Genomic DNA, 10,572 nt, shown 5'->3' with positions numbered 1-10,572 from the left:
AAAATTCTGTCAGACTCTCATAATCTTGTGAAACACCTCAGTTTGGGAGGACATCAGATCGCCCAGCCTGAATAGACTAAATACCCTCAGATGCCTGACTCCTCTCTGCTGATTACACACCTCTGGTAGCACAGTATACCACAAACAGCAGAGTAACTATCCCAGGAGGCAGAGATCTTTGCCTGTTTTCCTAAGAGGGGGTTTCTGATTTATATGGAGTTAATTTAACCTGGCAGAAATTCCTTTTTAATGAGGGAGGGGGAAATGACAACTGCAAGATCGTCTGACACCATCTCAGAGAATGCAAGCAGGCTGTTCCCCTACCACATCCTTCAGTGCCTTCTTGTCTTCATTTTTGTTCAGGGTCATAGCAAGAACTGTGTCTGTACTGTGAACAGACCAAGACAACATCCTCACCTTCCATCTGCAAACAGCACAGCGTTCTGGACTGGTGGCAGATGTGGCAAGACAGCAAAACACGTTTCCCTTCTCTCAGTAATTGAGGTAACTTCACAAATACAGGAGGATAAACTTTCCTTTTATGTAAGCTTACACAGAAGGAACGGCTGCACATCAGCAAGACCAGCACAGTGCAGGTGATGGTTACTGGTTTCTGACGGGCACTGTGGGGAGAGATTTCAGGGCCTACAGTCAGCCACAGCTTTTTAAAGGTCACATACTGGGAGAAGATGGAAAGTTGGGGTCAAACAGCAGCATCATGAAAGAAAATCCAACTTTGTGTATAATGGTATTTATTTATTGGAGGTTATTTAAAAATGAGCAGGTATCTACCTCAAAAAAACAAAAATAGCAGATATCTCTTAGTGAACGATTAATAACTTTTCTCAAGATTTTTATCTGATATATTAATTTTGTTCACAAACTTTGTTACTGTAAGGACGTAATCAACCTGTGTGTGCTTATCTGTGTACATATAGTAGCAAAGTTTTTAGGTAGATCCCTAGAACATTAATTTAGAGAAATAATAGAGGTTCATTCTGAAACAAAGACACTAGTGAAAACATTCGCATTCACTGTAACGAGACTTGGATAGAAAAATGATCACAACTTCAGCCTGGTACACAAAGCTTTCCCGTTTAATGTGTGTGTCAAGCTGACAATCTCTTAAAAATTTCCTCCCTTTTCATGTAACATTCCAGCAGCTGATCCAGATTCCTGTCCAGATCCATCATCGAGCTGGTGGTTCTTTGAAGTGCAGATGTGTTTCACTGTCAGAGGGTGACCAAATATCCAAATGAGGTGCATGCGACACACATGTATTTCCTGCAGAGCAGATTTCAGAATAATTATCTTTTATGATCTTTATACTGTTTCTCTATTGGTGAAGGTAGGTATTGTATGAATATGCTTTCTTACCTGTGTTGGAGTTTCGTGGAGCAAGATCATGAATTCAAACTCTACAGCATTATCCTTCCTTATCTAGTCGTGCATCGAAGGAAGACAAATCAGAATGCAAATTATATTGCTGAAGTACAGCATCCAGCCTGATTTACTTGACTACATTTAGCTTACATAGAAAGTGAGATGAATAGGGCTTAAGATGGCTGTGATACATGGCTGGAGTAAGACAGGTTTTGCATAGGGACAGAGAGGGGGAATTAGGAGCTCTAATTGCATAAAGCTTCAAAGACAGTAACCACTGTGTGTCTGTAGCCTGGCATGAGACTGGGCTTACACAGATAGTAATTCATTGAGTTGATCCTCAAATTAATGTGGTAATCCTGCCTGACTATTAAACTCTTCTTCAGGGAAATGTTATTCTGTGTAACTTGGGAGTGAAAAATGAACGTGCAGATGAGTAAGAGAAAGTTTGGGAACTCCAGTGCCTGTAGGCTGGAGATGTAAGGTTTGTTCACCAGAATGCATACTGGACTGATGCTAACCTGAAGTAAGGCTAGAGGGGCAAAGAGCAAAGGGAGTGACATGGTATGGGGCTGATGAACTGCAGGATCACTTGTTCAGACCCTCTCCTGATTAAGCCTGCAGAAGCCAACAGATCCACTCACGCAAACAAAGAAAACCAAATTTCATCCAAATGAGTACATTTTTTTTCTGCTAAAACCTGGACAAAATAATTTATTCTGATGGATGCATTGGCATGTGAGGCCACTGGGATTCTGTAACTACCACAGCCATTGCAGAGAGCGTGAGCTGTTGGCTCCATTTTATTCTCTGCAGCTCAGTAGACTGTCAGCTTCTGTAAGGCGGACATGTAATTTTTGCTTTGCTTACCCACTGCTTCACAGCCTTGATTTGTGCCAGGAAGTAACCTTTGTTCTCTCTTGACTTCTTCATCATGACGTAACTGCTACCAAGAGCAGCCAATGTCCACACTGGGAAAAGGTCATGTTCAATATTTCCATGGCTGTCTGAAACAGAGTCATATAAAAATGATGAATTCCAGCTGTTTGTCAGAAAAGTGATAAACCACAGAGCATTTCTGCCTGGCATAAAGTTATGCTGGGAGCTGGCTCTATCCTCAGACACGTTGCAATTGTAAACAGGGAGGGGAATGAACTGGTGCTAAATTTACTGTGACCACACAAGTATGTGGGCATGATGGAAATGAAATTACCACGAGATGTTACTCACAGGTAACCTCAATGAGGTGACAAACTCAATTTCCACTATAGCAGAGGTCATTACCTAACCAGGAGGAAAAGAGGGACCCAAGTGCTCGGTTTCCAGGGTGGAAAAAGTCTGCTACCTATCCTTTGTGAATTTCCATCCACAGCTGGGGCAGGTTTGTGGCTTCAGGTAGTTGGTATTACTTCAGAATATTTTGCATTTACTTGAATGTCAAACTGCACAGTCTTGTATTTAAATCCAGAATGCCTTCACAACACTGTGTTCACCACCACTGTGCTAAACATGTTTTTTTGGTTGTTTTCTTCTCCCCAGGAATTTCTGGTGAGGTAAGTTGTTCTGCTAGTCAGCCCTACAGTTTTTGGGTGCTACTTTGTGTTTATACTTCTTGAATTGCACGTTCATTTGCTTGTGTTCGTAAGCGTGCAAACTCTTTGATACAAAATGAAGTGCAGTTGACTATTTGGAGGAGTGTACCTGGAATATCATATGCAGTTATTGGTTTCGTTTGTTGCCGAAGATACTGGTAGAATCTGCTGTCCTCTTCTTGGATTTGTTTCTGATCTTGAGCGTCTGCACACTTGATAAAGACTTTAGGCAGAGACTTCTTTAGGTACAGGACTGTAGCAAAGCAGCTCCCAGCTTCTTGCTATAAAGGTAGAATTACAAACTGTTACCTTTAATCAATGCTTTATCTACCAGCAGCACATTCTTAAAAAGCTCTCTGTAGTGATAAGTGAAGCATATCTTTGGAGGAGGTACCTGGGATGCTTTGCATGAAGCTGTACAAAGATCACAGAAAACCTTTAAATGATATATATAGTATTTTTTTTCTTCAGAAAGTTCAAGAGGTTTAAGCCACCGAAGCCTTTAAATTAAGAGGTAGCAGAACTGTGCGGAGTCATCTTGGAAATGTATTTGTAAGTTCTCAAGAAATATTACTGATAATGGGACTTTCATTGTATCATACTTCTGCCTGGAAAGAAAAATAATCTAATTCTTTACATTACATTCTGAATATAATTTGAATGTTATAAGAAGTGTGTAATGGAAGAACAGATGCTAGTGGTGAAACTGCTAGTGGCAGCTGTGACAGAACGAATGAATGGAGAGGTGGACAGGTAAAACCATGAAGGACCTTACGTTGTGAAAGGCCTGTTTGCAAAGAGCATTTAAATATGCCCTGTCTTCAAGATGTTGGTTTGTTTAACACACACTCTAAGACAATGAGTTGGGATGGTAAACTCACCCCACTTCTGTAGTGTGTAGTATCAAACTGCAGGTAATACTTCATGCCAACATGTGGGATGATCTGAAAGAGAGGAGGAAAGTGTTACGCACTGTGATGCACTGCACTGCAGAGGGAAGGCGAGGGTGCAATGCCAAGTACTCTTTCCTTCTCTATTGTTATTCTCCTACCAACTTCTCTGTTTACTTTTGGAATTTCTGTGTTCGTTTTCGAGTGGGGAATCTGAGTGGCAAACAGTGAGGGAAACTTTATTCATCTCTTTGCTTGTAAAATGGCATTCTGTGGTGTTCAGCTGGTGGATATATTTCTAAGCCTTTCCTTTAATTAAATCAGTTGACAGAGAAGGAAGTGTGTGTGTTTGTATGCTGTGCTGTGATTTGCTAGATACGTTCTCTGATACATAAGCTGTGTTACTTCTGTATCTGAAAGCTGGTTCATTTCTCATAGATAAATTGGACTGGTAACAGGCATTCTTCCCTTCTTTAAAACCTCTAGCTTATATTCACTACTGATGTAGGATGGTGTTGTTAGAAAGGTTTTCATTTGAAATGTGTAATGTAGTGAGTAGAAAATGCATTGTACTGGACAGTGCAAGCTGTATAGTGTACACTGAAATCAAATCACTGCAGTTCAGCGACAGCACTGTTTGGTAGTCTGTTTGTTTTCTGACAGTACACTCAGGTAAACAGAAGGGGCATTCTGGATGTTTGCACAGTGATGAAGGTAGAATCTAAAGCACACGTGTGTATCTTATTTATCTAAATGTGGATTTGTGTGTTCCCACCATGCTTTCTTCTACAAAGCCATCAATAGCATCGTGTTAGCAGAGTTTCACGGGCAGGGCAGGGCTGTGGGCCCACACCTGCCTTTGGTACATATGCATTTGGGCACTGCTGATGACAGATTGATTCAGTCACTTTTTTTTTTTTTTTTTTTTACCTTCATGAAATCTCTTTACACCTGGAGTTGGGCCCAAGTCACACCAAGAAGGGAGTGGAGGAGGAGTTCAGACGTTTATAATCTTTCCTCTGCCATTCTCCCCATTCTCATTTGGGGTTGGAATCGATGATCTCTAGAGGTTCCTTCCAACCCCTACAATTCTGTGATTCTCCCTGCTCCCATTTTGTGCACTAGCCACAACGTTGTCCTCCTGATCTACTTAGTCTTAAGTCAGATTGTTACGTGTTATTGCATTATGTGCTACTCTTAGTGCAGCAAACTGGTAAAAAATAGCTTTCTGAACTGCAGGTTTATAAAGCAGTAATTTGAGGTGCTGAAAGAAGGTCTTAATTGCTCACGATCGCTGCAGTTAAGTCTAAGTTTCTAATTATTGTAAAGTGATGTTATTATTACAGCTACTGTTTCTAGCATTCTTCATTTGAAGAAGTATTGTTATTTGAAGCAGAGCACCTAGGCTTATTCCTTGTCATCAGTACTACAGATGAGAGACACTGAAGTATTCAGGTGGACTACAGCTGTCTGATTTAACTGAAGGTAATGGTGGGGTTTCCTGCTGAACCTCTTCCTCGAGTGGCCCAGCACAGCAGCCTGCCTGTGACATCGGGGTTTTAGTCCTAAGAAAAAAAAAACACTTTCATTTCCATTATTATTTTCACTATTACCCCACAGTGAGTTCCTGTAAACCATCAAACGCTGTCTGTAAAATAAGAGCTGAGGCGTAATTGACATCAAGCAATGGCTGACTAAAAGTAGTCAAAGGTAGCATCCAAAAGGAAAAGTAAAGTGTGATATATATATTTTTTCCATTGTATATCTGGGTTTCAGGATTGTTTTATTATCCATCTCAAGATGAATGCAACTTTAATGACAAATTTTTAGTACTGTAAAGGCCAGGACAGCTACTTAAGAGCAGTTGCATTTCAGGTCCCAAAGGAGGGAGTTTCACAACTTGGTGACACTGCCCTAACTCTCTGCTGAAAGGGATGATCCCTCCTTCACCCTTTACTGCAAGTTCACATCTCCTCTGAGCATTTCCCAGCTCTTTCCCTGGATCAGTTCTCATTCACTGGGGCAGAGGGACAACTGGATCACTGAGGGAGGAGTGTGAGATGTGTTGGGAAGCTTGCCTGGGGTCTGCACCACACAGCCTGGCCTCCATCCCTGCCAGCCAGCTAGGTGGCTTTACCCCAGCTGCTGGGGAGGGAAAAGCCAGGAAAGCTGACTGCTTTCTGTGCCTCTCTGTTCCCTGGACAGTAAAGCAACCCTGCAACTGATCTTACCTCCCCTCTCTGTCTTGGGTGTCTGAGTGTTAGAAATTGGTAGATAACTTTTAATATCAGTACCGTAGTCCTGACATGACACTGCTCTATGTCAAGATGAGCTTGTGAGGTGAGATCTCCAGCCATAAAATACTGTTTGGTACCCCAGTTTTAGAATCTGTTGCAGTCCTGTCAAAAGGTTAACTAGCTTTACCTTTGCACTTCCCTGCTGATCCTAGCTGCTCAGCTACAGCTCAGTGGTACAGGAGACTGCTCTGGGAGTCAGTCCGTGCTCTGACCATTTCTCTCTGGAATTCCAGGCTCTTCTGCTGGTACACACTAATGCTTCTCTTCTCAAATATGTATTTTTAAGTGCAACTGTCAACAATCCCATGAAATGCATGCTGCTGTTTCCTGGAAGATACTCGCTGAAATTAAAAAACAAAGCTAAACTAAAATTGATGAGAAAACATACAAAGGAAACTGCAGCCAGTGTTTGGTACGTACCTACTACTGGCTGCTAGAAGAAGGAGTCACTGAAGGCTCGTTTTATCTGAGCTTGAAAAATCCTTCTCATCTAACAGTTACTGTACTGGAGGCTTTTTCCAGTCCTGTTTCTGATTAGCATCATTTTAACTGCTTAGTGGGCTGATAATGTCAGTTATTTAATACAATGCTCGTGATTAAATTCCATGCTAAAGCTATTCTATTTTTGCTTGATCCAATAATAGACGAAGAAATAGGAAACCCACCTTCTTGAAAACAAACAAAAACCCCGTAACTCTTATGTTCACATTAGATAGCGCATTCCTTCCAGGAAATTCTTTTCATTTTTTACAGTGAAGGACAGGAAAGGAGGAAGTGACCATGTCTGCTGTGTTTCTCCTCTTGTTTTTACAGAGCATGCAAAGAAAAAGGAGAAATAACCTGCAGAAAGCGGTCAGAGAGCTGCACAGCGTCAAGAACCACGAGGAAATAATGAGGCATTTTATTTCTCCATGAGCCAGCTTCTTCTTTCCTGTTTTAAAAGGAAAGTGGGCAGTGCTGGGTGGAGAAAATCCCTCTTCCTCGCTCCACCTTGCAGATATTCGGGTCAGAAAAACCAGCAGCCATGTGCTGCTCCTAGGGGCTGTGCTGCAGAATCATTAAGGTTGGAAAACACCTCTGAGATCCCCAAATACAACCCACCAAACCCAAGCCCATTGACCACATCCCTCAATGCCACGTCCCATGGTTCTGAACACCTCCAGGGACGGTGACCCCAGTGCTCCCTGGGCAGCAGTGCCAGTCCTGATGGCTGCTTGGGAGGAGAATATGGAGGGATGATCTCCCCCTCTCCTGCTGGCTGCACTAGTGCTGATACAAGCCAGAGTGCTGCCAGCCTTCTCAGCCAGGCACAAAGACCTCTATATTCAACGTATTTCCCATGCACGCTGCCCAGTAAAGGTGAAAGGGGCACCAGAGCGCTTCAAGAGAAGTACTGAGCATCAGTCCGTTTTTGCCACCGATTTCTGCCAGAGTCGCAAAGCAGAACCGCAGCACATCCCAGCTCAGCCGCATCCGTACTGCTGTGCTTGGGATGGAGTGGGAGCAGCAGGGCAACTGCGGGCAGGCAACAACTGCTCGGCTGCCTCGGGTGGGGACGGGGTGCCCCCCGCTCCCGAGGGGAAGGCGGGAAGCGCCTCGCCCGGGGTCCCTCAGCCCTGAGGGCAGCCCCGCTCCCGCCCCTCGTACCTTGACGGTGGCCTTCAGCACCTGCTTCAGCGCCAGCAGCCGGTTGGGGGACGCCCCGTTGAAGTTCCTGTAGTGCAGTGCTACCCACGCCGCCCTGGACGCCTGGCGGCTGCTGGGATTGAGCTCGTGCATCACGCCCGGAGCCAACGGCCACGGGGGCTGCAGCGGGGCGGCGGGCGGGAAGGAGCTGAGGAGGAGCAGCGCGGCGGGCAGCGCGGCGCGGAGCCCCGGCATGATGCTGACGGAGCGCTGTGGGGCGGCAGCGGCCGCGGGACCGCACTAATAGTGGGGGCACGGCCCGCCCGTCCCCGCCCGGGAAGCGCTGAGCGGAACTCCTCGCTCGAGTCCTGCCCTTCGTTCAGCCCTCCCAGCTGCCCTGGGGGGTGATTGTCGCTCCTTTGGCCGTGAACGCTGTGGAGATTTCGGTGTGCCCTCGGGCGAGCCTCGCGCAGCTGATGGCTTGCCCTGTGCTGGGGGCTGCGTTTCTCTGCCGCCCCACAGTTAGGTGCCGCGTGGAGAGGTTGCGGGTTCCTCGCCGGCTCTCCTGGCTTCTGTAATCTCTTGCTGTAGAGATTACGTTGCTACAATTCCTTGTTGATCTAATGCGACTCCAATTTAAAACCATTTTGCTTGGAAAAAATACAAGCTCAAATGCTTTGGGGGTTGGGGACGTTTTCCCAAGCGTGTCAAACACTGGCATTTACTGCTTGCACAAAACTTAGAAATAGTATTTACTTTATGTCTTGATTTTATAGGGCTCTTAGTAAGAGCCAGGCCTCGAGCTCTGCTCTGCCTGTTTGCTTCAGACTTTTTGGGGAAGGTAAAAGTGAAGCTCTGCACTATGTCATATCTGAACAGAAAGAACTGAAGCTAGTGGTCCAACTTGAAGTAACATTTTCTAGTTACCTAAAAGGTGGTGCTGGCTGATTTTCTCCACCACCTTTTTACCTCTCATCTTAGATCACTTGGTCCAGATGAAAAAGGATGATGGTGAGGTAAATCACGTTAATATCGTCTCTCACTCTCCTTTAACAAGCTGTGCATCATGGCAAGTTTCCCAGCTGTGGTGTACATCACACTTATGCCACAGCATATTTGGACCTTTTAGAAACTGAAGTAAGGGTTGTTTTGGGCAGCTGTTCTAAAAACGCATTCTGAAGTTTTCATTTTCTCACCATCTCTTCTTGTACATCAAACACTTGCTCAGAGGCCAGTTATTGCCATTTTGTTTCATATTTCAAGACTGTTTTCTATATCCTTTGTAAGCAATTTACAGCAGACTTCACTGGCTCATGATCGCTAGCAGATGACTGTAATATAAAACACGGAATTTGGACAAAATTCAATTTATTTTGTTTTGCAGCTTTTCCAGTTCTAACTTGAGTGTCTTGCTGGAGTTAAAAACAAGCTCTTTGTTTTTCATGTTATTTGATTTTAAATGAGTTGGAGATACCATTTTCCACCATCAATAACTTTAACATCAACAGCTTGAATTCTGTTCTCTATAATTAATCACAAAAGCTTATTGTCTGTGTAATTTGATGCCTGATTTTTGTTTTGTGTTGTTTTCTCCTGGATAAATATAGCCTTGAAGAGTTGATCTTTCAATGCATTTCTGGGCTGGCACTGCCAGTGGTTGAGCTCAGACTTGAAAACATGAATGTCATTTTTTCAGTGAAATTTGTTTTTGAAGGCTTCTGACTGTTTTTAGTTCTTTCCTGTTAGGGATAGGATTTTTTAAAGATGAACATGTATGATCAGAGTCGCCAGCAGCAATTTCCATTCTTGCACATGCAGATAGCAGAGTTTTCCCCATGGATTTTGTGTCTGTGACTCAGATCAGGCTGCTTTCCTGCAGATGCTTAGCATGATATGTGTGTTGCAAAAGGAGAGGCAGTGTTAAATCCAAAGTGATGGCTTTTCTATTTTGGTTGAGCATAGCATAGAAAAGTTTTCTAAAAAGCCATGTGTCGTATGCATTGATTGGACTATGGGGAGGAATTGCTGTAATAGTTCCTTTGAGAACTGAGAGAGAGCAGCTGATGGTAGTTCATGTCCCAGTGAATATTCATTGGGTTCCATGACTCTAACATGGTTTCCCATTGCATTTATGGGATTATTTTAGACCAGAACTGTTTAAGCCAGGAAGTGACAAAAAGGGAAAGAACTCAAAAACTATTCATCACTTAAATACAAGTTGTTTGGATCAGTACAGGAATAACACTTGGTTTGTGAGGGATTATGATACCTGTGTCAGTAAAGAAGGACTCGTTGTCCCTTTTTTCTGGTAGTCCTGTTTGATACCATCCAACACTTAAGCATAGGAAACAAACTTTGTGAGCCTATGAAACAGAAGAACATGGAATTTGTCGATCACCCAAGCTTGGATTGAGAAAGGGAGTGAGCTTACAGCGGGCAGCTAAGTTTGAGATGTAAATAATGGAATCAGAAATGAAGTTGTGCTAGAAAATGGGAATGAATATGAAATGACCTCAAACCAAGAGAAGTGAATGGCCTTGTGTTACAACAAGGGAGTGTGAATTGGTTCATTTGTACCAAGCATTCTGTTAATCTATTTATGTTGTTTTCTTTTGGTTATGGAATGTGCATGGTAATAATAGGACAGGAAATAATGGTCTCAAGTTGTGCCAGGGGAGGCTCAGGTTGGATATTAGGGAAGATTTCTGCTATGAAGGAACAGTCAGGCTCTGGCACAGGCTTCTGTGGCACAGGGAGAGCTGGGGTCTCCATCCCTGGAGGTGC

At 43.7% G+C, this 10,572-nt stretch overlaps 1 protein-coding gene across 1 annotated transcript; it reads right to left on the bottom strand.

Annotated features, from left to right (window-relative positions):
- Window positions 1-1,125: 1,125 nt before the first annotated feature.
- RARRES1 (retinoic acid receptor responder 1) lies at window positions 1,126-8,043 on the bottom strand. The gene is made up of 6 exons (XM_065747881.1): window positions 7,810-8,043; window positions 3,857-3,919; window positions 3,085-3,256; window positions 2,254-2,390; window positions 1,378-1,440; window positions 1,126-1,284 (listed from the first exon to the last, which is right to left on the bottom strand). Exons 1-6 carry the CDS (start codon window positions 8,041-8,043, stop codon window positions 1,126-1,128), a joined length of 828 nt encoding a protein of 275 aa, XP_065603953.1.
- Window positions 8,044-10,572: the final 2,529 nt, after the last annotated feature.

The sequence above is a fragment of the Cyrtonyx montezumae genome, unplaced genomic scaffold, assembly GCF_038088225.1.
Source record: "Cyrtonyx montezumae isolate F1298 unplaced genomic scaffold, pur_monq_1.0 scaffold_5, whole genome shotgun sequence".
Taxonomy (NCBI): domain Eukaryota; kingdom Metazoa; phylum Chordata; class Aves; order Galliformes; family Odontophoridae; genus Cyrtonyx; species Cyrtonyx montezumae.
The sequence above is the reverse complement of the archived record's forward strand: the minus strand, read 5'-3'. Positions and strand labels throughout refer to the sequence as shown.

Bases quoted from the DNA above. Each gene is read 5' to 3' on its own strand.
- RARRES1 (XM_065747881.1), bottom strand. From the start codon at position 8,043: ATGCCGGGGCTCCGCGCCGCGCTGCCCGCCGCGCTGCTCCTCCTCAGC. The intron at 2,391-3,084 runs GTACACTCCTCC...ACTCTGTTTCAG, and splicing joins AACTGCATATGATATTCCAG to ACAGCCATGGAAATATTGAA. The intron at 1,441-2,253 runs GTAAGCAAAGCA...ATGCACGACTAG, and splicing joins TCAAGGCTGTGAAGCAGTGG to ATAAGGAAGGATAATGCTGT.